Source organism: Rhinichthys klamathensis, unplaced genomic scaffold (assembly GCF_029890125.1).
Source record: "Rhinichthys klamathensis goyatoka isolate OS25496 unplaced genomic scaffold, OSU_Roscu_1.1 h1tg000475l_1, whole genome shotgun sequence".
Taxonomy (NCBI): Eukaryota; Metazoa; Chordata; class Actinopteri; order Cypriniformes; family Leuciscidae; genus Rhinichthys; species Rhinichthys klamathensis.
In genome coordinates this window covers 117,810-145,589 of record NW_026606963.1, presented here as the reverse complement: position 1 = coordinate 145,589, position 27,780 = coordinate 117,810, and the positions used below count along the sequence as shown (strand labels likewise).

Here is a 27,780-nt window from a genome sequence, read left to right as displayed (position 1 = left end):
CGTGAATCTGTTCAGAGACATTCTATGACGTAGCGCCGGATGTGCGTATGAGGCTGACGATATGCATTAAACATCAAGGCTCATACACCTGTGCATATTGTTGCAAAGCCTCTCTATGAGGATTCATTAGCTTTCAGAATGACTACATGAATGTGTTTGTGTGTGAAATGTAGCTTTAACCTGCCATATAAGTTGTTTTTAATGCTGCGGTGAGCTATCGGTCTTCAGCGTGTCCGCTTGTTATTGGCCGGTCCCGGGTGAAGGCTCACAGGTTGTTGGCCTGTATGATCTGCTGAAGGATGCTGTCTACATCAATGGTGTCGTAGCTGATTCCCTGCATGTCCAGGTCTGGCAGGATGGAGGAGAGCAATGCAACCACGTTTCGCCGGATGGAGCGCAGCCTCTCCAGAGTCACACTGCTGTCAGGGAGGAACGACAGAGATGCTCATATATACATAGTTCAAAGTTTGGGGTTAGTATGATTTTTAATGTTTAATGCTGCATTTATTTGATGGAAAAAATACAGTAAAAACTAATTAAAATACCTGTTTTCTATTTGAATACATTTATTTTTAAAGTGTAATTTATTCCTGTGATTAAAGCTGAATTTTCAGCATCATTACTCCAGTCTTCATTTGTCACATGATCCTTCAGAAATCATAATAATATGATTTGATGCTCAAGAAACATTTATTGATTATTGATCGACTATTACATGATTATTATCAGTGTTGAAAATAGTTGTTCTGCTTGATATTTTTGTGGAAATTGATGCATTTTATTTCAGGATTCTTTGATGAATAGAAAGTTCTAAATAATTCATTTAAAGCATTTATTTGACAATCTTTTGTAACATTACAAATGTCTTTTTTTTTTTTTTTTTTTTTTTTTTTTATAAATAATGCATCATTGTGTGTGTGTGTGTGTGTATATACAGGTCCTTCTCAAAAAATTAGCATATTGTGATAAAGTTCATTATTTTCCATAATGTAATGATAAAAATTAAACTTTCATATATTTTAGATTCATTGCTCACCAACTGAAATATTTCAGGTCTTTTATTGTTTTAATACTGATGATTTTGGCATACAGCTCATGAAAACCCAAAATTCCTATCTCAAAAAATTAGCATATTTCATCCGACCAATAAAAGAAGTGTTTTTAATACAAAAAAAAAAGTCAACCTTCAAATAATTGTGTTCAGTTATGCACTCAATAGTCAATACTTGGTCGGGAATCCTTTTGCAGAAATGACTGCTTCAATGCGGCGTTGCATGGAGGCAATCAGCCTGTGGCACTGCTGAGGTGTCATGGAGGCCCAGGATGCTTCGATAGCGGCCTTAAGCTCATCCAGAGTGTTGGGTCTTGCGTCTCTCAACTTTCTCTTCACAATATCCCACAGATTCTCTATGGGGTTCAGGTCAGGAGAGTTGGCAGGCCAATTGAGCACAGTAATACCATGGCCAGTAAACCATTTACCAGTGGTTTTGGCACTGTGAGCAGGTGCCAGGTCATGCTGAAAAATGAAATCAGATGGAAACATGAAGTGCTCCAAAATCTCCTGATAGCTAGCTGACATGGCACCCCAGACCATCACTGACTGTGGGTACTTGACACTGGACTTCAGGCATTTTGGCATTTCCTTCTCCCCAGTCTTCCTCCAGACTCTGGCACCTTGATTTCCGAATGACATGCAAAACTGAGCAACAGTCCAGTGCTGCTTCTCTGTAGCCCAGGTCAGGCGCTTCTGCCGCTGTTTCTGGTTCAAAAGTGGCTTGACCTGGGGAATGCGGCACCTGTCGCCCATGTCCTGCACACGCCTGTGCCCGGTGGCTCTGGATGTTTCTACTCCAGACTCAGTCCACTGCTTCCGCAGGTCCCCCAAGGTCTGGAATCGGTCCTTCTCCACAATCTTCCTCAGGGTCCGGTCACCTCTTCTCGTTGTGCAGCGTTTTTTGCCACACTTTTTCCTTCCCACAGACTTCCCGACGAGGTGCCTTGATACAGCACTCTGGGAACAGCCTATTTGTTCAGAAATTTCTTTCTGTCTTACCCTCTTGCTTGAGGGTGTCAATGATGGCCTTCTGGACAGCAGTCAGGTCGGCTGTCTTACCCATGATTGCGGTTTTGAGTAATGAAACAGGCTGGGAGTTTTTAAAAGCCTCAGGAATCTTTTGCAGGTGTTTAGAGTTAATTAGTTGATTCAGATGATTAGGTTAATAGCTCGTTTAGAGACCCTTTTCATGATATGCTAATTTTTTGAGACAGGAATTTTGGGTTTTCATGAGCTGTATGCCAAAATCATCAGTATTAAAACAATAAAAGACCTGAAATATTTCAGTTGGTGTGCAATGAATCTAAAATATATGAAAGTTGAATTTTTATCCTTACATTATGGAAAATAATGAACTTTATCACAATATGCTATTTTTTTGAGAAGGACCTGTATATAAATGCACACACACACACACACACACACACACAGTATAAATACACATGGTCAGAAAAAAATCAGCAAAAAATGTAAAATACAAAAAAACTTTTAAAGCTGTTTTGTAATGATTGACACACACACACACACACACACCTGTTGTACGTGAGGTTGGGTGTGTTGGTGCTCTGGTCTCTCCTCTCCTGTGTGTCTCTCTCAGTTTGTGTGACCCGGTTCAGCAGTGTGTGTCTCTCAGTTCTCAGCTGGCTCAGGTCCGTGGACAGCGACTGGTTCTCGCTCTGGAGTTTGGCTAATGTCTTGCTCCAGTACAGCTCGTCTCTGGGACTCGTCTCTGCCTCCGGCTGGATCGGGGATGAACTGCTCCACTGCGCTGGAGGCCTGTTCGCCTGTTCCTCCGATTTCTGCTGATTAAAGGTATTTAACAAGGTGTGTACGATTTTGAATTAACCCTTGTGCCTCCTTAGGGCCATTTTTGGTCTTTTCAGTTTTGTTTTTTTGATCACTTTGCCTGTGTTAATGCTAACTGCATAAAATTTGGCACAGGTGTGTATTTTTATTGTAATTTTACCATTTCACCGCTATTTCCTTAAAAAAAATCTTTTTTGCACGCAAAATACTCCCACTCAGCGCCTTTAGGACAAATATTGGCCGCATTAAAACTGCTTTTTTTTTTTTTTCTCCCAGGGCCATTTTACTATAAAATGATGCAATCTTTGTTAAGAGGCTTTCATTCTGTTGGCAAGGCTTCAAAATAAATTTTTTTACTATTTTTTTATCAGATGGTGCCATTTTTTCAGGTTTGGTCTATAAAGCAAATTCTCGCTTTATTCCTGTTTTCTGCTTCGGCATATTATAGAGCCAACTGGATAAATTATGCAATGATATTTGTGTGGGTGTGTTGGTATGGATGTCAGAGTGTGGTTGGTATGTGTGTTATAAAAAAATATACACTACCGTTCAAAAGTTTGGGGTCAGTGAGAATTTTATTTTTATTTTTTGGAGGAAAGAAATTAATACTTTTATTTATCAAGGAATAATTAATTTGATCGAAAGTGACAGTAAAGACATTTATAATGTTACAAAAGTCTTTTGAACTTCCTATTCATCAAAGAATCCTAAAAAAAAAAAAAAAACTGTACAACTGACAGACCAACAACTGTTTCAACATTGATAATAATAATAAATGTTTCTTGAGCATCAAATCCTCATATTATACTGATTTGTGAAGGATCATTTGACACTGAAGACACTGACACTGGTGAATCCAGCTTTGATCACAGGAATAAATTACACTTTACTATATATTCACACAGAAAACAGCTGATTTACACTGGAATAATATTTAATACTATAACTGATTTTTGTTGTATTTTTAATCAAATAAGCGCAGCCATGGTTAGCAGAAGAGAATTCTTTTAAAAGTATTTAAAATCATACCGACCCCAAACTTTTGAACGGTAATGTATATATGTGTGTGTTTGTAATATTGAGAGAGGAAAAACTCAACTGCAAATCTAAAATCCAATCACTGTGTGACCAGTGGAGTTTTGCTGCATGGCATCCGATGGGGAAAGTCTGTTACTGCGGCCAAACTAACTCTTACTGAAAGCTCATTTTTTGAGATATCAACCTCAAATTTGGAACACAACTTATTTATATTAATGGCTTTGATTTTCTAGCCGTTTTTGAGTTCAACTTGTTTTATAAAATATATATTTTATATAAAATAATGTTCATAAATAATTTTCATAAACTTGAACCTATATAACTTTTTTTTTTGATTGACTTATTCCTTTTTTTTTACTTCAGCAATAATCTGCCAAGGGTCTTCTTTAAAATGATACCAAACTTCACATTTTTATGACAGTTTTTTGATGTGGACGTTTCTGTCCTCTATGGAGCTGTGTAACTTTTTTTAAACGAGGCACAAGGGTTAAACATGTTTTGTACTCTGATTGAAAACTACACAGTGTCTTACTGATTTTAATGATTCACCAAATTAGGCTTGTTGTTACTACTCCTGACTTAAAATAATTAACGAATGAATAATTAATGACAAATTATACAACTAGTATAAGTATATCAAACTCGGATGCATACAGTACACTCACATTAAGTGGTATGTACTACAGGTGAAACTCGAAAAATTAGAATATCGTGCAAAAGTTCATTTATTTCAGTAATTCAACTTAAAAGGTGAAACTTATTTATTATATAGACTCATTACATGCAAAGTGAGATATTTCAAGCCTTTATTTGTTATAATTTTGATGATTATGGCTTACAGATATGAAAACCTTTTCACAATATTCTAATTTTGAATTTGGGGTTTTCATAAGCTGTAAGCCATAATCATCAAAATTATAACAAATAAAGGCTTGAAGTATCTCACTTTGCATGCAATGAGTCTATATAATATATTAGTTTCATCTTTTAAGTTGAATTACTGAAATGAATGAACTTTTGCACGATATTCTAATTTTTCGAGTTTCACCTGTAAATAGCAAATCTCAAATGCCTGATTGTTATTTTGCCAAGAAATGTAAACTATATTAAAAGTTGGATATATAGTACATCTTACTTTACCAGCGTACATACAGTATACTACACAGCCAATCTCATTTGCATTAATGTTTATTGTTATGGCCAAAAAATGTCAACTTTATTATCGCAGTTATATATAAAGTTGGATAAAAATTATATCCTATACAGTATATACTTTATCCGCATACATACACGTAAAGCGATATATACTATATAGCAAATCAAAACTCCCCGATTTTTTATTTAGTTTCAAAATGTAACTATATTCTCACCCAGCTCTTTATATAAAGTTGGATATATAAATATGTCCAACGTTTCGTTGCATAAATACAGTACCGTCACGTAAAGCGATATACAGTGGTGTGAAAAAGTGTTTGCCCCCTTTGTAAATATGATCAGAGATGGCTGTAAAAAATAAATCTGCATTGTTAATCCTTTTGATATTTTATTTTAAAAATTTGAAAAAATCTAACCTTTCATTGAAGTAAAAGAATTGAAAGTTGGCGGAAAATCACATTATGAAATAAATGTTTTTCTCCAAAACACGTTGGGAACAATTATTTGCCCCCTTTTATTAAATACTTTTTGCAACCTCCTTTTCCCAAGATACCAGCTCTGAGTCTTCTCCTATAATGCCTGATGAGTTTAGAGAACACCTGACAAGAGATCAGAGACCATTCCTCCATACAGAATCTCTCCAGATCCTTCAGATTCCCAGATCCATGTTGATGCTTCTTCTCTTCAGTTCAGCCCACTCATTTTCTATGGGTTCAGGTCAGGGACTGGGATGGCCATTGCAGATGCTTGGTTTTGTGCTCAGTGACACATTTTTGTTTTGATTTTGATGCTTGTTTTTGGATCACTGTCCTGTTGGAAGATCCAACCACGGCCCATTATAAGATTTCTAGCAGAGGCTGTCAGGTTTTGATTTTTTATCTATTGGTATTTGAACGAATCCATGATGCCATATATCTGAACAAGATGTCCAGGACCTCTGGCAGAAAGTTAGGCCCACAACATTAAAGATACAGCAGAGTATTTCATTCTACACATGGGGTACTTTTTATACCTGTATGAACCTAACCCATCTTAAGTGTTTGCTGCCAAAAAAGCAAATTTTTTTGTTTCATCTGACCATAGAACCCATCCCATTTGAACCCATCCCATTTGAAGTTCCTGTAGTGTCAGTTACTTTTCAAACGTTCTATGGTCAGATGAAACAAAAAAAAGAGCTTTTTGGCAGCAAACACTTAAGATGGGTTTGGTGCACACAGGGATAAAAAGTACCCCATGTGTAGAATGAAATACTCTACCGTATCTTTAATGTTGTGGGCCTAATTTTCTGCCAGAGGTCCTGGACATCTTGTTCAGATATATGGCATCATGGATTCGTTCAAATACCAATAGATAAAAAATCAAAACCTGACAGCCTCTGCTAGAAATCTTATAATGGGCCGTGGTTGGATCTTCCAACAGGACAGTGATCCAAAAACAAGCATCAAAATCAAAACAAAAATGTGTCACTGAGCACAAAACCAAGCATCTGCAATGGCCATCCCAGTCCCTGACCTGAACCCATAGAAAATGAGTGGGCTGAACTGAAGAGAAGAAGCATCAACATGGATCTGGGAATCTGAAGGATCTGGAGAGATTCTGTATGGAGGAATGGTCCCTGATCTCTTGTCAGGTGTTCTCTAAACTCATCAGGCATTATAGGAGAAGACTCAGAGCTGGTATCTTGGGAAAAGGAGGTTGCAAAAAGTATTTAATAAAAGGGGGCAAATAATTGTTCCCAACGTGTTTTGGAGAAAAACATTTATTTCATAATGTGATTTTCCCCCAACTTTCAATTCTTTTACTTCAATGAAAGGTTAGATTTTTTCAAATTTTTTAAATAAAATATCAAAAGGATTAACAATGCAGATTTATTTTTTACAGCCATCTCTGATCATATTTACAAAGGGGGCAAACACTTTTTCACACCACTGTATACTATATAGCAAAACTGCTTGAATTGCTTGTATCTTCGCTTCATAAAGTTAACTAATATTGTAAAGTGTTACACACTGACATCATGATTTTCTGTAAAGCTGCTTTGAAACAATGTGTGTATTGTGAAAAGCGTTATACATATAAATTTGACTTGTCTTTGAACTCTCTTAAAAGGTATTTTGATTTTACCTGGCAAGCAGAAAGTTCCTCGGTTGACGTCGCATTCAATCTTTCAGCATTTTGCTCACATGACACTGAATTCCCATTTTGCGCCGCAAGTCGCTCCTCAACTGCGGTGACATCAGAAGGCCCGCCCCCTTCTGCCTCCGTTACCATGGCGACCTCCGGCTCGCGGATGCCCAGGATCCGCTTTAAGCGCTTGGCTTCCCGCTCCAGCTGAGCGAGTCTCTGAGCGAGGGCGGCGCGATCCGAACCGTCGGTCGGTAGCGGGGACACGGGCTGAAACCCGGAGCGGCTGAGAGGAGTGACCACCACCGTCTGAGCCGTGGTCATGGAGGAGTGTGGAGAGAGCGGGTGAAGCGGGACCCTGGGCTGGTCTTTGGGCATCTGTGGCCCCTGAGGCTCCGCGGGGCCCTCGAGATGAACGCTGTCCTCCTGAGACGTCGAGTCCACCGCTGGAGACGTGTTGGTGTTCGTCTCGGATTCTGATCCGTCGTGCGTTTTGTCTGTTGTTTCGGGCTCTCCCTCGGACGGGACGTCTGGAGGTTCAGCATGGTTTGGGGATTTATTGCCATTTTCAGTGGGTGAACACGGTTCTTTCCTCCTTTTTCTAAAAAATAAAGGAAAATTAGTCAAAAGTTAGTTAAAAGAAGATTTTCTGATGCCACGGAAGCCAAAATATGATGATTCCCCTCAGGGCCGGCGATTGCTAGGCGGTTGCCTAGGGCGACAAATGTGTTGGGGGCGCGGGCGCCCTCTAGTGTCGCCCTTGGCCTACTTCCCATTAATCACAGAATTAAAATGACAAGCGAAACAAAAACACGTTTATCAAACATGATCATCCTAAGGCGCCCCCTCAGCCACACGTTTATTGTCGATAGTTTCCTAACGGGGGGTTACGTTACGTTACGTTAGGCAAGTGCTCAGCTGCTGGCGCGTTGATCGAAACCCTCTGATGCACAGGGACGAAAACGGAGAAAGCAACAAGATAAAAAGAAAGCCCAGTATAGAGGTAAGTCTTCTCATCTCAGCCATTTAGGTGTCAAACGAAAAAAATGTACTTAGTATTGTGCACAGCACAGGCATGCTGGCCATCGGGACTACCGGGAGCGAATTCTTTTCCCCCAGGACGGTAGAGATTCCACGTGCTTTTTGGGCCGATACATCATACTTTTATTATTTATTTATTTTGTCTTAGTGGCCCATAAAACTCGTACATTGGCCCATTCGTTTTGTTTTGTTTAATTGGCGGCGCTGGGTTACTTCCAAGTAACAAAATTAATTATGAAAGTTTCCTTTATTTTTCAGTGCATTTGTTTTACAATAGCTTATGGCTATTACTGTCATGGGATTAATATTATAACTATTATTATGTAGTAGTGTAATGCAGACAGACACTGTAACTAAAAAAGGTTTGAATTTTTCTTTGTTCAATTTGCACACTGAATAAGGGTTGGAGCTTTTAATTCTGAACTCTCAAAGTGCACCAGATTGATGAATTTACCATTAAAATGCACAAAATGTTCTTACGGGGGCATACCCCTGAAACCCCCTTAGTCTTGTAGCAGCCTAATAGATTAGGAATAATAGTAGTGGTGGTAGTAATTGTAATATACTACAAGTTACATGGTCAGACAAAATGTATTTGTACAATGCAACTAGGATGTAGGATGATGGAAATATCATTGAACGTTCTTTGTAGCATTTGTATAAACAATTTATTATACAGTTGAAGTCATAATTTGCTTGTTGAAGTTTTGGAGAGACTAAAACTTGGGGGGCGCAAAACTCGATCTCGCCTAGGGCAACCAAAGGGCTAGAGCCGGCCCTGATTCCCCTTTCTGGGATCCACTAAATTATAAAAGAAGCTTTATATTTGCATGTATTAAGACCCACGTATACTGCAATAAATGGGGAATTTTTTTTATAAATGTGTGCAAAATATTTCGATTTTAATAAGTTGAAAACTGTGTTTAGTTAATCACTATCTTTTATCTTCCAACCATTATTATTGTCAGTACAATAAAAAAAAAAATCTCAAGACTTTAAAAAGCAGAATGAAAAGTAGTGATGTCAAATCTGGTATATTTTATCTTTCATTTATTTGTACATTTTTGCACAATTTATCTCTTGAATAATAATGTAAAGTATATATATATATATATATATACAGTATATATGATTTTACATTATTATTCAAGAGAAAAATTGTGAAAAAATGTACAAAAAAAAAAAAAAAAAAAAATTGAAATGATATATATATAAATATAATTTATTCAATTATTTTAGAATTGAAAAAAATTAAATGTTACTTTTTTAGTTTAAAATATAGTATAATATTAATTTGACATTTTTTATTTTATTTTAAATGTTAAATTAAATTTTTTATTGAATTTAATTCATAGATTGAGTACTGAATGAGTACTTGAGTACTACATTATGGCTGCGTTCCAGTCCAAAATGGTCATGCCCTTCACTCGCTAACTTCCCTCCGTCTCGTTCACTCGGATGTTCCTCTTAGCTTACTGTGATGGCCCAAGCCACACAGGATGAATAACAACCATGTGTTGCCATGTTGGAGGGGGATTTTGGGTTTAGTTTGTTTTACTTTGTAGTTGTTTGTATTTGTTGTCCATTTTGTTTTTCCTTTATGTGTAAATTGGTTTGGCTAAGCCACTATATATGTTCCCTTGTGTCTCATTCAGTTTGTTCAGTTCATGTCCTGTTTTGTTGTATGCTGTTTTGAGTATAGTTATATTTTGTTGACCTCTTTTATAGGCCTAGTTGTTAACTTTTTGGTTTCTATTGTTTAGTATTTTTGGGGTAAATTAAAAAAAGAAACATTTTTCAACAAGAAACTCCTGTTTTCATTTTCCTATTGTCCGTGACACTTGCGTCGCACGAGTGTCCACTACTGGCGGAAACTGCAATGGCTGAACTGGAACGAAGCCCTTGATCACTTGGAATCAGCTATGGAGTTGATTTATTATTTACATTTGTCTTCCCTTTAAGAATTTGTTTAATGCAGCATCCACATGTATATAGATGTGTTTGGGCTGTTTTAAATAAAACAAATATAATTAATATATCATAGAGTTGTTTGTGGTGGTGGTGATTAGACGAGATCTGCGGTGACGTCACAATCGTGTTGCATTGTGGTATATGGAGCTGCCTGAAGTGTACATATGAAGTAGACTCGGTCAAAATCGCGTCTGTCCATATAAACTTCCCTCGAAGTGGAACGCACTTCAAAATGGCGGCAGGGATTCCCCCGAGGGGAAGTGCTTAGGGAAGTTCACAAGTGCATGTCTGAAAGTGGACTGGAACGCAGCCTTTGTCACCGCCACAGTAACATAAGAGAGTTTGTGCACGTTACATCAAACCTAATGCATTGACCGAGCTTTTGCGTCTGCATGTGTGTGTGTGATGAGATGAGACGCCTGTAAAAGAGGTTCTCAAACACCACTAGTGCCTGTAAATGTGTGTATCTGTCGGACCTCGGGGAGGGTGAAGACTCTTGCTCTTCTGTGACATCATCCTCATCTGTATCCTGTGCATCTGTCGTCATGGCAACGGTGACCTCATCCTGTTTGCTCACTGATGTAGGTTCAGATAGTCCTCTACAGAGAGTTCGCACTGGGCTTTTAGTCATCTACAACACACACACACACATACTTTTTATAGTCTGAAGTGAGAGCAATGTGTCAAAACCAAAATGAGAAGTGGAGTTTCACATTAATGTAGATCATTTCTATAAATGTCTCTGCTTGCCCACAAAGAAAGCACTGCAGCCATAAGAACAAACTACTAAAACACTGTGTTTTGTCAACACACACATATATATATATATATTATGTGTGTGTGTATACAATAGGGTGGTTTCTAGATGCATTAACTATAAATTATTTATTAAAAACAGCCAATATAGGTTATATATTTTTTTATTCAGCCCGACTGCAGTTTAACTATAAATTATGGGCCGCTTGGAAAACTACAGTATCAAAGTACTGCAGTTCCCCCGACATTGACACACACACACACACCTCAATTTATGTTTGCATAGGCAAAGTTCTCACATTCATACTCGTACGTGTTATTTGTCATATCTGCCATATGCAAAAGAGGATAGCCACACACAGCCTACAGAAAACATTTATATAGACCAAACACACACACACACACACAACTAAGTCAACAAGCCCACAACGACTGAGATCACACCCTGATACTTGTGAGAAGTCAGAAACCAAAGTTCCTGTCCTTAGAAATAAGTACTTCCTCATCTGACTCTGTGTTTACCTCCATAGATCTTCCTCTTCTCTTGACTGAGGCATGTTCCCTGCGCAGAAGAAAACATAGCAGTTTAAAACACTCACTCACACACACACACACATGCACACACTCACACATACTCACACACACACACACACACACACACACACACACACATGCACACACACTCACACATCCTCACACTCTCACACACATACATACACAGTCCCACATACACACTCACCCTCTCTCACACACACACACACACACACGTCTGGTTCGCTATCTTTGTGAAGACTCTCCATAGTCGTAATGGTTTTTATACTGTACAAACTGTATATTCTCTTCCCTTACACTAACCCTACCCATCACACACACACACACACACACTAACCCTACCCCTAAACCTACCCATCACACACACACACACACTAACCCGACCCCTAAACCTACCCATCACACACACACACTAACCCGACCCCTAAACCTACCCATCACACACACACACACACACTAACCCGACCCCTAAACCTACCCATTACACACACACACACACACACTAACCCGACCCCTAAACCTACCCATCAAACACACACACACTAACCCGACCCCTAAACCTACCCATCACACACACACTAACCCGACCCCTAAACCTACCCATCAAACACACACACACACACACACGTCTGGTTCGCTATCTTTGTGAAGACTCTCCATAGTCGTAATGGTTTTTATACTGTACAAACTGAATATTCTCTTCCCTTACACTAACCCTAACCCTAAACCTACCCATCACACACACACACACACTAACCCTACCCCTAAACCTACCCATCACACACACACACACACTAACCCGACCCCTAAACCTACCCATCACACACACACACTAACCCGACCCCTAAACCTACCCATCACACACACACACACACACTAACCCGACCCCTAAACCTACCCATTACACACACACACACACACACTAACCCGACCCCTAAACCTACCCATCAAACACACACACACTAACCCGACCCCTAAACCTACCCATCACACACACACTAACCCGACCCCTAAACCTACCCATCAAACACACACACACACACACACGTCTGGTTCGCTATCTTTGTGAAGACTCTCCATAGTCGTAATGGTTTTTATACTGTACAAACTGAATATTCTCTTCCCTTACACTAACCCTAACCCTAAACCTACCCATCACACACACACACACACTAACCCTACCCCTAAACCTACCCATCACACACACACACACACTAACCCGACCCCTAAACCTACCCATCACACACACTAACCCGACCCCTAAACCTACCCATCACACACACACACTAACCCGACCCCTAAACCTACCCATCACACACGCACATTAACCCGACCCCTAAACCTACCCATCACACACACACACTAACCCGACCCCTAAACCTACCCATCACACACACACACTAACCCGACCCCTAAACCTACCCATCACACACACACACACACACACACACTAACCCGATCCCTAAACCTACCCATCACACACACACACACTAACCCGACCCCTAAACCTACCCATCACACACACACACACACACACACACTAACCCGACCCCTAAACCTACCCATTACACACACACACACACACTAACCCGACCCCTAAACCTACCCATCAAACACACACACACACACACACTAACCCGACCCCTAAACCTACCCATCACACACACACTAACCCGACCCCTAAACCTACCCATCAAACACACACACACACACACACTAACCCGACCCCTAAACCTACCCATCACACACACACACACACTAACCCGACCCCTAAACCTACCCATCACACACACACACACACACACACACTAACCCGACCCCTAAACCTACCCATTACACACACACACACACACTAACCCGACCCCTAAACCTACCCATCAAACACACACACACACACACACACACTAACCCGACCCCTAAACCTACCCATCACACACACACTAACCCGACCCCTAAACCTACCCATCAAACACACACACACACACACACTAACCCGACCCCTAAACCTACCCATCACACCGAACTTTCTGCATTTTTACATTTGGTCCCCACAATGTAATATAAACATGGACACTCACACACATACACATACACATGCACACACACACACACACACACACACACACTCACACACATAGACATGCACACACGCACTCACTCACACATACTCACACTCTCACACACATACACGTACTCTCACTCTCACACACATACACATGCACACACACACACTACACCACTAGTGTAAAGTGTAGAGACATTTATACTGTCTTAACTGTTTTTTTAGTTTTTTTGCATAGCTGGGTGTCGTGACATCAGCATTCTCTTCTGTTTCCTCCGGTAACAAACAGCTCCTAGACAACAAACCCAAGAACAAATGAGACTGTGGTTTAGCGCACACGATGCAGTTAACACGACTGTTCAAAGGTCTGGGCTCACTAATATCTTTTTTTAAAGAGAAATGGAAACTTTTATTCAGCAAGGATGTGTCAAAGTGATCAAAAGTGACAGTAAAGACATTTATTATGTTACAGAAGTTTCAAATAAATGGTATTTCCACAAAAATACAACTGTTTTTTCAACATTGATATAATAATCATAAATGTTTCTTGAGCATCAAATCATCATATTAGAGTGATTTCTGAAGGATCATGTGACACTGAAGACTGGAGTAATGATGCTGAAAATTCAGCTTTGATCACAGAGATAAATTATATTTTTAACATATATTCACATAGAAAACAACTGTTTTAATTTTAGTTTTAAATTATAATAATATTTCACAATTTCTACTGCATTTTTGATCAAATAAATGCAGCCTTGGTGAGCAGAAGAGACTTCTTACAAAAACATGAAAAAATGTCATCACTTTTGAGCGTGAAACATGCGGTATGGAATGATAAACATTAGACAGTGTCACTAAGATGCATGTTTAACATTATTGGAAATAGTTATTTTCTATTTTTAAGCCAGTTTGGTGTAAAAATACCTTAACTCTAGGCAGTCTGATCAAATAACAAGTGAAGAAGAGGAGTCTGTTTGGAATTGAACACTAATGTACTACTTTACTACATACTGTGTGTTTCAAAAAATAGTATCCGAAACATAAATGTGCTGTTGTCACATGACCTCACTGTTTATCACATGATCTCATAGCGTTGCATGTTAATTAATTCAGCAAGCCAAGTCCACTTATCTCTGAAACAAATATTATTTTGCTTTTTCTTTTGGTCCTTCTTGTGGTTTTGTCAGTTTAATCAGATAACAAGTCATGATAAGAGATAAAAAAAATGTATATAATATTCGCAGTTCTTTTGTCACATGGAAATTCGAGCGCATTGCATTGTGGGAGCTCTTGAAGCTCCGCCCACTGTGCCGGGAGCAGCAGCTCATTTGCATTTAAAGGGCCAGACACAAAACGGTGCATTTTTGCTAACCCTCAAATTTCCACAGTGTGCTCTGGTTGAACGCAGGGTCATCTGGGTACTTCATGCACACAGAAAAATAGCTTATTGTGCATGGAGTTGCTTATTGCACACAGTAAACAGTGAACATCTAGCATGTGTTGAATAGGCTACTAGTATTGCGTTCTGAATTTCAGAGCTGAATCGGGCAGGCACAGACTGACCGTAAGCGTGGTATGGGGTGCATGCAGCATCTGAACGGATCAGGAACACTTCCAGCGAACAGTTGAGTGGAGATTCCTCTCCATTTCAAACACTCATCACACTGAATCCACGTCACATCCCTACGGACAGAAGAAACACGTTAATACAGCAGCTGCTTAGAGCATGTTCTGATGTTCTGAGGAGATATCTCATCAAATGCTGCAGGTTTGTTCATTCGTTGATGTATTTATTAGTTCATTAGTTCAACCATGATTTATTGCGTGTCAAAGGCAGGTGGTGTAGACTTCTGCAGGGAGGACACATCTTTATAGGCCAAAACCCAGAAACAAGATGCATTTGAGCACTTCTGCTTACAGCATCTTGAAGTCAATGGGGTTTTTGTTATGCGCTTTTAGTTTAAAGGGGTGGTGGGTTATGACTTCACTTTTTTAACTTTAGTTAGTGTGTAATGTTGCTGTTTGAGCATAAACAACATCTGCAAAGTTATGACGCTCAAAAGGAGATATTTTCTTTTACAGAAATCTCTTTTTAAGGACTACAACAAACGGCTGGTAGAGACTACACAAGCTTCTTCGTGGGTTAGTGACATCACTAACCCTAAAATTGACATAAACCCCGCCCCCGAGAACGCGATTTATGCGATTTAGACAGAATAGAGAGCCTAAGTCCCTCCCCTTCCGACCTTATTTCGGCGAGAGACAACAAATATTTTTATCTTGTTTGAAATGTGCCCTGAATTACACATATGATGTTTGTCAATTTAAAAGATACATTTTAAAGTCAAGAAAGTCGCAGTTTGATGTAAAACTGTTGAGGGATAAGACTGGGAAAATACGTAATTACAAAGACTACCAAAGGTGAAAACCCCAAAGGTGCACATTTTCTCTCAATGAATGAAGCTAACTTTACTGAAGCTAACTTTACTGAGGCTAATTTTACTGATGCTAACTTTACTGATGTTAACTTTACTGATGCTAATTTTACTGAAGCTAACTTTACTGATGCTAACTTTACTGAAGCTAACTTTACTGAAGCTAACTTTACTGATGTTAACTTTACTGATGCTAATTTTACTAAAGCTAACTTTACTGATGCTAACTTTACTGAAGCTAACTTTACTGAAGTTAACTTTACTGAAGCTAATTTTACTGATGCTAACTTTACTGAAGCTAACTTTACTGATGCTAACTTTACTGATGTTAACTTTACTGATGCTAACTTTACTGAAGCTAACTTTACTGATGCTAACTTTACTGATGTTAACTTTACTGATGTTAACTTTACTGATGCTAACTTTACTGAAGCTAACTTTACTGATGCTAACTTTACTGATGTTAACTTTACTGATGCTAACTTTACTGATGCTAACTTTACTGATGTTAACTTTACTGATGCTAATTTTACTGAAGCTAACTTTACTGAAGCTAACTTTACTGATGTTAACTTTACTGAGGCTAATTTTACTGAAGCTAACTTTACTGAAGCTAACTTTACTGATGCTAACTTTACTGAAGCTAACTTTACTGATGCTAACTTTACTGAAGCTAACTTTACTGAAGCTAACTTTACTGATGCTAACTTTACTGATGTTAACTTTACTGAAGCTAACTTTACTGAAGCTAACTTTACTGAAGCTAACTTTACTGAAGCTAACTTTACTGAAGCTAACTTTACTGATGCTAACTTTACTGATGCTAACTTTACTGATGCTAACTTTACTGAAGCTAACTTTACTGAAGCTAACTTTACTGAAGCTAACGTCTGTCATTGTTTCTATAGTCTTACGTTATAATCGTAACGTTACGCCGTCATCGAGTGTTTTGTACCAGACTGCACACACACACGAGCAGCGGATCTCGCTCGTTGTTTCGCTTCCCGGGAGATGTAGTTCATTGAGGGATTTTCACATAAAACTAAATGTTACTCTTCTGTTTTATGACAAACTGCGACTTTCTTGACTTTCAGAATTATCTTTTAAATTGACAAACATCATATGTGTAATTCAGGGCACAGTTCAGACGGAATAAAAAGATAAGTTGTCTCTCGCCATTGACTGCCATACATATTTTTTCCGAAATAAGGTCCCATGAGCCGGAAGCGGAGGGGAGGGACTTAGGCTCTCTATATGCTAATCAATGACTCGAAGATAACTACACATAAGCTACATAAATTCATCAACAAACCATTCAGAAATGTTGTCACTTCTTCTTGAGTCTCTCCATCTTTGTCCGACTCCGGTTTGAACGTTAAAGGCTTAAAGTTTTTGAAATGTTCAGTGTGAGGTAATCGGAGCTACTACACACACACACACACAAGTCCTTGAAGCTCCGCCCCTTGTGCTGGTAGCAGCAGCTCATTTGCATTTAAAGAGACACACACAGAAACGGTGCGTTTTTGCTCACCCATGTTGAAAAAAGTGACAATTTCAACATGCTATAAAAAATGATCTGTGGAGTATTTTGAGCTAAAACTTCACATAGACACTTAGAGATCATCAGGTAGGACTTATTTCAGAGACTTATTATATAAAAGGCATTATAGGACCCCTTTAAATGGCTTAAATAAGGTCTGTGGTGAACACTAGTGTTTTTGACTTCTGCCGATTGTATTTATACTTCAATATTCATATCAGGATGAACAAAACGTGTAAGAATCATCAACTTTTGTTGATCTCAGATCTTATTTTCTGCACTAATCCAAAAGCCAATGGAAAAATCCTATTGGGCTTCTGCTGTATCAATCCTGCTGTAAAATCCAGCATTGCTGATGTTTTGCATGCTGGAACCAGCAAAGGAAACATTACATTTGATTATTTTGCAATCATTATGGCAATGTTCCTTTTGAATGTTCTGTAGTAACATTTAAAAAAAATAGTTAGATAAATGATAAACCTTGGTGCAAATGTGTGATCAATCATGCGAGTCGCATTGCTTTAGCTGTTGCATGGTTTACTCACAGACATCAGATGTATTGCTGCTATAAACCATGCTAGCGCTTTAGCCGCGTGATTAACAGTTTCTCAGCGCCAACCACCTGCATTTAACAGCTCAACTCGACCTGCCATCACAAGATGCTTTTTTCTGATGCATGTATGTGCAAGGTTTGTGGTCTAACAGACAAATAGTCAGTTTTTAGCAAGCCAAGTTGCACCATCTCTCATTTTTTACCCACAAACCCACGTTTCAGAGAGCCTGGTGCTATTCTGGCCATCTGACTGACAGATGGTTAAACTCTCACCAACAGAGCAAAGCCGGCATGAGAAAACTGTTGTGTGAAAATCTTTGGAGGAAAACAATCATACACTTCTTGTTCTTCCTCCTCTTCCTCTTCATCATCCTCTTCCTCGGTTTCCTCAGTATCACATTCTTTGCTTTTTCTCTCTAAGGCTTGAAACTCTCTCTCTTTTGCTTTCTTTTCCTTCTTTTCACGCCAGTAGTCATTCAGTTTGAGACCAAGAGCAGATAGTGTAAGTCTATGAGAAAAGCAGGAGAAAATGCAGTTAAAATGGAAATATGGATATATTAATATAAAAATGACAATATATATATTAATATAAAATAATATAAAAATGTATATATTAGTGCTGTCAAATAGATTAATCACGATTAATCGCATCTAACATAAAAGTTTTTGTATATGTTTATATACACACCACACATATATGTATATTTATGTGTGTGTGTGTGTGTGTCTGTGTATATATACAAATGTTTACACACCCATTTGATATATTTACACACTTTTGTCAGATGCGATTAATCGATTTGACAGCACTAGTGTATGTTAATAACAATTAATGCACAATTAAACATTTTATATTAAATATATATTTTTTATATTTTTATCTTATTTTTAATATTTTGAAGTTGATCAGAACATATGTTGCACACACACACACACACACACACACACATATATATATAAAAATATATATACAATTAAAAATACTTTATATTAAATATATAACATTTTTTTATATTTTACTTTTAATATTTAAAAGTTGATCACAACATATCTGTTGCATATATATTAGAAATATAAAATGTATATTAATAATAATAAAAAATATATTTATTTTATTTTATTTTAAATATTCCAAAATTGATCACAACATATGTTGCATATTATATATATACAACTTAAAAAATATTTTATATTAAATATAAGATCATTTTTATTTTACTTTTTGAAATTATGTAAAATTGAAATTATATAATGATTATTTTTTTAAATGAAATTATATAAAATTCAAATTTTTTATAAAATAAAAAATAATTAAAACAAAAATGTACAGACATTTCTTTGACATTTCTTTGACATTTCAGTTTTAAGTTCATTTGTCATGTATACAAATGTCAGTCAGTGACAATTTGCACATTGAAATCCTCAGATTGAGGCTCAGGCATTCTAGTAGTGCAATATAAACAATACAACACAATTTAGGGAGAAAAAAATATGCTGTAGATATTTACAGTAAAGTATATCAATATATATAAATGCAAAAAAATATATATGTTTGCTTTGTATATTAAATAATAGGATGTGTAGTAAGTACTTAAACCCATTGTTTTGAATCTGAATCTACTGAGAATGTCAGTCCGGCATTCAAATGAGGATCTATCCGAGCCGGTGTTAAAGTTAATGGTGAGCTGCTGAAATGCACCTGTACTCTTTGGTGTACTCAAAATCCTGCTTGTTATGAGCAGGCTTGAGGAAGTTACACTCAATCACTCCGATGACCCCGACCCCTGACCTTTGACCTGATGACTTAAAGGAGAGAGAGAGAGAGAGGAAGTGATGAGTCAAACACACTAGGCGCGTTTCCATTACAGATTTGCGCAAAACTTTTGCGATTTTTTTTCTAAATGTCGACAAAAAACGATTGCAAAATGACGGCGTTTCCATTAACCGATCGATGTTATGCGATTAAAACATTTTTTCCTCTCGCGATAAGTCATTCCAAAAATCATGGCAACGGACGTTGGTAGGTTTATGTTTATCCCAACCACTGGAATTGCCATTATCATTAAAGGTGCATTGCGCAACATTTCATGTTAAAAATGCCTGTTTTTCTAACCCATACATGTTTAAACAATTGCCTGATGGGCTGAATGAGCCCTTCTCTGATCACTGCGATTGCCTCTATAATCCTGTACAGTAAAATAAATAAGAGGGATTCGGGACGGACTTTGAGACTGGGCGTGACGTCATGCGCGTTCACGCTCCCCTGGCTATGTCTGGCAGGTTTGTGTATTCGCCGCCATTCTCCGTATCAGCAAAGACAACTCGAGCAACAAAACTTTAATCAACTTTCGACAAAAGTAGAAGATGGATTCAAAGAGTTCATGTAGTTCATTCCGAACCCCAACGCAAACTCCACGTAAGACAAAGAAAAGAAAACTTTTGTCTAGTGCCACCAAAAGGTCCAAATTGGAGTCAGACAGGCGTCGGAATAAGCCGAGAGTCAACATCGGGAAGGCTTTCAACAAATGGAGAGATGTCCGGTCTGCTCTTGGTCTCAAACGGGATCCTCAGTTGGCTTTTTTCTTGATAAAACAGTTCATGAACGTGTTTCCATAATAATACAATCATAAGTGGATACAGTAAACACATAAAACAGTTCAACATGGCGATAGATGGAAACAAAAACCGAAGTTTTCTACTACCCCCGTTGTCCCCTCACACATAAGTGTCCTCACACATAAGTGTGTAATTTACTCAAATGCCTTTCCTTTCATATATTTAAAATGACTTGCAGATTTATAACTTTATTACCTCTGAAGACATTATGACTGTAAACAAAAGATTTGTGCGGCTGATGCTCTTTTGGTTATGAACAGCTCGTGCAAGCTGGCGTATGGTCCATGAGCGTGCACACCTCTGGTTGCAGTTTCGCTTGTCGCCAGAGGGGGCGTAGTTCTGCAAAAACTCAGAGACTTGCGCAATGCACCTTTAATCGAAGGAGACGTGTGTGTGTTATCCAATCATTAATGGCAAGGAAAGACCCTTACACTTGAGAGCGGCACATGATGTGTTTCTCCCACATTTCTGCTTCGAGGTCGTGATTGTGGCATTTCTTTGAGGTTTAGAATCCAGTATTCATGTAATTCTTTTGTCTTTTATGAATTTAATAAAGAACTATTATGTCCAAACACACCGCGTCATCTACGTCAGGTGACTGTAAATGCGCAATTTCCATTGCAGTTTTGCGAAATATTTCTTTTTCGAATTGCCTGAAAAACCACCTCATGCAAGTGTAAAAAATGTTTTGCGATAAATGGAAATTTTTGCGAAATTTGTTTCCATTGGGCGTATTTTTAATTCGCTATTACAATTTGCGCAATTTGAAGGGTAATGGAAATGCGGCTAATGATACTTACACCAAATGGCCAGTTATTGTCTTAAAAATCTGTTAAAGGTTTTTTGCACATTTTGTTTTTTGCACAATATCTGGGAAATCTTGAGGAATGGATAATAATAAAACGAAACAGGCATTTTAGCTTTTTTGTGCAGATTAATGAATCCAGTACCTTGATTTGGCAGCCAACTTTCTCATGGGCCTTTATCAGTCTGTTTTTATGGTACATCATAATTCCAAAGTGCTCCTTGTTTTTCAGGTTGAATCCAAAAGTTATTTTCACTCTCTCGTTCTGAGCGGTTGCATTTAAAGGAAACGTACATGTGTAAATGAGCTGGACTGGGGAATGATGGGGAAAAGACATAGAAACCATAACAAATAACCAAATTATTTCCATTTTCGGTTGCTCCACATGACCTGCTTTGGATGTAAACCACAGAAACAGGTTTTGAGGGAAATGTAAGGATACAATGAATTGGGGTTTATAGACGTCGTTCTCAATCATTGACAGACTCTTGGCGACCAGCTTAGTCTGAACTTTCTTCTGTCTCAAGATGATCTGAATCCTGGGCTTCAGGTAAAGTATACTGAGATACGCCTGCAGTGACAGAGAGAGGAATAACAGTGTATTTGTGTTAGTGTTCATGTTTAAAAGGGCTCATATCAAACTGTCCTTGATCTTTTGAGATAAAACACATATTCAAAAGTTCCTCCCTGGTCCAGAAAAAGAGCATTTATAGAAACTAAGCTGCAAAAACGACTCGTTCAGATCTTTCCCACGTTAGATGAATACATTAACCCATGTCCGAAATGATTTAGATAACATTTAGACGTCAGTGATCAGTGAATTACCCAGTGTTAGAAACATGTAAGAGCCATCAACTTTTGTTGCTCACAGAGTTTATTTTCCACTATAATCCAAAAGCAAATGGAAAATCCTCTTGGGTTTTGGTCGAGTGAACCGGGTTGATGCGAACTTATCTGTCGGCCTACAAAAATACATCATCACTGCAGCGCTCTATAAGAAGAAAAGGACTGTAAGCTTATTTCACATGTGAAGACAGTGTTTACATTTGGGGAAAATATTTTGTAACTATTAAAAAATTCTCCGATTTGAAGATTGTAGCTCTGGCTTTCATATCATTATCTCCTGCAACACAAAGTTAAAGTCTCAACTTTCACGAGTTGACACTGTCACACTGTATTAACGTCTTCTCAGCTCCACCTAAAGTTCACACACACACACACACACACACACACACACATTTGCATTCACACTGTAAAACAACCACAGGCCATAAATATCAGGAAGTTTCTCGCTCTGTTGGCATTCTCTCTCTCTCTCTCGTTCTCTCTCTCTCTCTCTCTCTCTCTCTCTCGTTCTCTCTCTCTCTCTCTCGCTCTCTTGTTCTCTCTCGCTCTCTTGTTCTCTCTCGCTCTCTCTCGTTCTCTCTCTCTCGCTCTCTCTCTCTCTCTCTCGCTCTCTTGTTCTCTCTCGCTCTCTCTCTCGTTCTCTCTCTCTCGCTCTCTCTCTCTCTCTCTCTCTCTCTCTCTCTCTCTCTCTCTCTCTCTCGCTCTCTCTTTCTCTCTCTCTCGCTCTCTCTCTCTCTCTCTCGCTCTCTTGTTCTCTCTCGCTCTCTCGCTCTCTTGTTCTCTCTCGCTCTCTTGTTCTCTCTCGCTCTCTCTCTCGTTCTCTCTCTCTCGCTCTCTCTCTCTCTCTCTCTCTCTCTCTCTCTCTCTCGCTCTCTCTCTCTCGCTCTCTCTTTCGCTCTCTCTTTCGCTCTCTCTCTCTCTCTCTCTCTCTCTCGCTCTCTTGTTCTCTCTCGCTCTCTCTCTCATTCTCTCTCTCTCGCTCTCTCTCTCTCTCTCTCTCTCTCTCTCTCTCTCTCGCTCTCTCTTTCTCTCTCTCTCGCTCTCTCTCGCTCTCTCTCTCTCGCTCTCTCGTTCTCTCACTCACTCTGAGAGAAAACTCCATCTCAGGAGCGTTGTCGCTGTCTCTGCGCTGCCTGTAATCTCTCCTCCATTTTCCCTGCATCTCCTCCGTTCGGATCTCCGGCAGACGGATGTCCTCCACATCGGTGTCAAAGTCAAACTCTGGATTTCCATCTTTATTTCTGTGGTACAAAATGGTAAAGGTTACATTTCCAGATTAGACTTCCATCATGCCAATCCTCAATTGCTAATTTCAAAACGTCATTTAAGAGCTAGTAATGAAGGCTTTCGCCATTTATAGCAGAGTAATGCAGTTATTAGAGAGAGAGAGAGAGATTAAGTGTGTGTGAATTACCAGAGTATGTGCGTCTCTGAACAGTGTTTCTACTAATAGTGAAACTGTAAGTTGATCTGCTTCAAGAACAGCGCTGTTATTTCCTCGCTAGAGAAAAGTCATGTAGCTTTTAAGTTGCTAAACTATTTTTCTATTTACTATATTTCTGTGTGAGTGTGTGTCCGTACTGTATGTGTGTGTGTGTGTGTTTGAGCGGGAGAGAGTATGTGCTTTCTGTACATAATAAAATGTAATTTTGTAGCAAAAAACATGGAAATAAATAGTTGTTTTTATCCTATTGTTTACTATATTTATTTGATTGGTCAGTGTCGTTGTGGGTTTTGTATCCTTTGCTGTTCTCGGCTGTAAAGACCTTGAAGAAACAGAAGTCATTTGGCGGAGTGATATGAAACTGTAATGTGGTCAAGACTTGCTGGAACTACTTTAGCCGTGAGTTTCGCTGAAAATAACTGCACACCTTTCATCAACCAATCAGATTCAAGCATTCAGCAGCCCTGTAGTATTACTTTGGTTTGACATTTAGAAAACATTCAAAAAAGAGAAGTGCATTTTCTCTATAAAGCAAAGTTTTATCCAAACCGACTTAAATTTACATTGCATTCAAGGTCATGGTTTATCACACCTTCTCATTTTATCAGTATCAGATAAAACATACTTGCATGTTTGTATTTTAATCTAGCAAGGAAGGTGTCTAATGAACATTGGTACTTACTAATTAGTCTTCTATGCATGTCTCCGCTTGCTTTCCAATCTAGTTTTCTGATAAACCTGGCATTATTTTTTAACAAATAGCATACTGATTGCTTAAATATGCTATTTGTTAGAGTTGAGAGAATTGCATGCTTTTGGGGTGTTTAAAATAACTAGATTTGTTAAACTAAGCAGTTAGGGTTATATTCAAAACACACACAAATCAGGAGTGTGTTGTTCCGGCGGAGTCAGTGCACTCCCCTGTGCGCAACATTTAAATCACATGCAAATGAATCACGAGACATAATGGTTCTTCTGTCTACATTTGCTCGGTGACGTCGTCTTCATCTTGCACTTAGAAAAGTACACTGTGCCACAGACCTGCGGATGTTCCAGATGAGTATCTTGGTTCCTTTCTTTCCCTGTATGGAGTCCAGCTGCTCTTGTAGCTCAGACTCGCTCTGGAAGAGAGAATATTTCAGGATGGCTCTCAGACTGGCCTCCGAATCCTCCGTCACCACCAGCGTCTGTGAGATGGTGGTTAAGGGCCACGCTTTGACGGACATGAGCATCCGCTAACAGTCTATATGGTTAGAGTGCAAAACATGCGAAATAAATTTTTTTCTTTAGAATTGCATCCAGAAAAATGTTTAACTAGTGTAATCTTGGGCTGGGTGTTTGTGCTGAACAGAAGGATATTGGTCTGTTGGTTGAAGGGGGCGATGGGTACGATCACGGCCTGAGCTTTAATAGCCTGTAAGAAGCTTTGAGACAGCAAGCCTACGCTCTGACAGCCTCCGTTCTTCGTGAAGATCAGAGCGTCTCGGCCCAGACGCATCGAGCCCGATTTAAATCCGTTTCCGTACACACCGATGGGCTGATGGCTGCTTTTACTAGAGCCTTTCTCTGTGAACCCAAAACTGCAAAGAGAAAGAAAGATTCACCTTCGCCACCCTTAGAAATGCTTTCAGAATGAACTCTCTCAACAAGATTTAAGGCGTCATTGGTGTGTATGTGTTTTCACGCACCTGAGCATTTTGTGCAGTTTGTTGGGCGTCATACCACTGCCATTGTCCATGAAACTGAGGCACAGCTGTTCTCTGAGCGTCACAACATCTATCCAGATGTTCTTGGCTGTGACGCCCGGGTCAGATGCATTATCTACGACGAGAATTTCGATTTTTCAAATGATTTGAGAAAAAAAACATGCGGTTGCATTATTGACATGCTCGTGGTTTGCCTTACTTTTTTTCATTGATAATGCAATTTGACATGAAAATCATTTTCCTTTTTTTCCCTCTTAAACTGCAAGCGGTTGCAGAAAATGCAGAACTCTAAATATAACCTATAGCCTACAAACTAAAACCAGACACACAGACGTTTAACAGGATGTAGAGGGGAAACTGCAAGTATTAAGACGGATTTTGTTAAACCTCATATCTTGATTATTAAGTGATGAAAGATAAGCACATTTCGAAGATATTTCACCATCATCTCCATGTTATGAACGCCAGTTTCCTGTCTCTAACGGTACTGAGATCCGATCCTGAAAGTGTCACGTATTTCCATCAGCCTTTACCATAAACCATCTATCTTTCATAGCAGAGTAACCACAGGTGTAGTTCATCACATTAACTGTCAACATGTTCCACAACACAAAGTGACACGCTACTTTGTCTTCATTTTCAACACTACATCTATTTAGCTTGTAAAGTGTGCTTGAGCATCTCTCTTTGCATTATTGCAACTTGCTTTAATATTTATGCATTTGACATTTATGCTAACAGGATTACATTTATATAAGTTGAAGCATTCGCTGTGACACGAACCGATGATCTTAGTTTTGCTTGCACTAGAAATGATTTTGACATCAAGTTAGTGCAATGACACTCAGATATGTTTACGTGTTCAGATCCACGCAATACATTTGATACTAAGATTTAAAATGCATCGTGTTTTGCGTTTTAACATCACTCCATTAATTATGATTAAAGCGTTATCTGCAAGGTAGTTTGCGCGCAACAGGTGCGCATTATCGTCTATGAGATTTCGCGGAAGTTTAAAGCGAAAGCATGAGGTTCCTGACTGACACACGAGTTTATCCTGCGAACACATTAATGCATGAGTGTTTCGCTCACCGATGAGTTCCGCGACCGCACTGAAGGGCCATGTGTGACTGGTGGAGTTGCTCTCCAGGTACGACGGGCTCATCTATAAAAACAACATTACGCAATATAATACATACAAGTAAAGTATATGGTAGTGCGTGAGAAAGACTTTACTTTAGAGAAGATAAGAAAGATACACACAGAGCTCAGCCGGATCCCGTGTTCGCTCAGTCTCGCCATCATGAGGGTGAAAACACACGTCAGATGAGAAGAAGAGATGCAGATGGTTCATTCTTCCTCCGTGCAGCACGAGCGCTTCCTCCTCCAGTGTGTGTGTGTGTGTGTGTGTGTGTGTGAGTGTGTGACGTGACACTCCCATCCAGAGGCGCACAGAGCACAGCTTTACAGTTTTTTTTCTTTTGAGTGCTGTCTCCTAGACCCATATATCTTTATAAACAAAGGACATGCACTTTTTTTTCTTCACATTTTATTAATGTTTTGTAATTATATTTTAATCTTATATTTGAATGTATATACAAATGTGATTTATTTTTGTAATAACCAAACAGTATTTAATATACAAAAATACAATATTTTTTTAATAAAATGTATAATAAATACAAATGTGATACTAATATGCATGTGTTTGTGTATTATCATACTAATATATATATATATATATATATATATATATATATGTGTGTGTGTGTGTGTGTGTGTGTGTGTATATATATATGTACGTGTACACACACACACACACATAATATATTTATATATATATATATATATATATATATATATATGTGTGTGTAGGTAGGATAATATATATATATATAAGTATATGTACATATAATATACATATATGTATATATATAGATAGGTAGGTATATATATATATACATATGTGTGTGTGTGTATGCATATATATGTATGTATCACATTTGCTTTTATATGAAAGGGCCATTCTTCTACTGTCACACACATACATTCCCCTTTCACATACATTTCTACCCACACACAGACACACACACACACACACACACTTACATTCTCCTTTCTACTTATATCATTTTCTATGCATTCACAGCCTACATTTTGTACTCACACCTTTTTTTTACGCACACATTTATACATTTTACCTTTTTTTTTTGTTCTCACTTTGTGTGTTTATCTGCAGCTCATAATAAGGTCTGAAGCTCATTGTGTGTTAA

The 27,780-nt window shown here is 38.5% G+C and overlaps 1 protein-coding gene across 1 annotated transcript; it reads right to left on the bottom strand.

Annotated features, from left to right (window-relative positions):
- Nucleotides 1-242: 242 nt before the first annotated feature.
- Nucleotides 243-26,907, bottom strand: zgc:152774 (uncharacterized protein LOC553526 homolog). Its single transcript, XM_056237012.1, has 17 exons — nt 26,771-26,907; nt 26,600-26,672; nt 25,490-25,622; nt 25,161-25,381; nt 24,843-24,990; nt 23,442-23,598; nt 21,954-22,082; nt 21,657-21,776; nt 19,790-19,893; nt 18,428-18,598; nt 15,126-15,245; nt 13,774-13,851; nt 11,468-11,507; nt 10,666-10,820; nt 7,178-7,778; nt 2,588-2,853; nt 243-419 (listed from the first exon to the last, which is right to left on the bottom strand). Exons 1-17 carry the CDS (start codon nt 26,810-26,812, stop codon nt 266-268), a joined length of 2,712 nt encoding a protein of 903 aa, XP_056092987.1. The 5' UTR covers nt 26,813-26,907; the 3' UTR covers nt 243-265.
- Nucleotides 26,908-27,780: the final 873 nt, after the last annotated feature.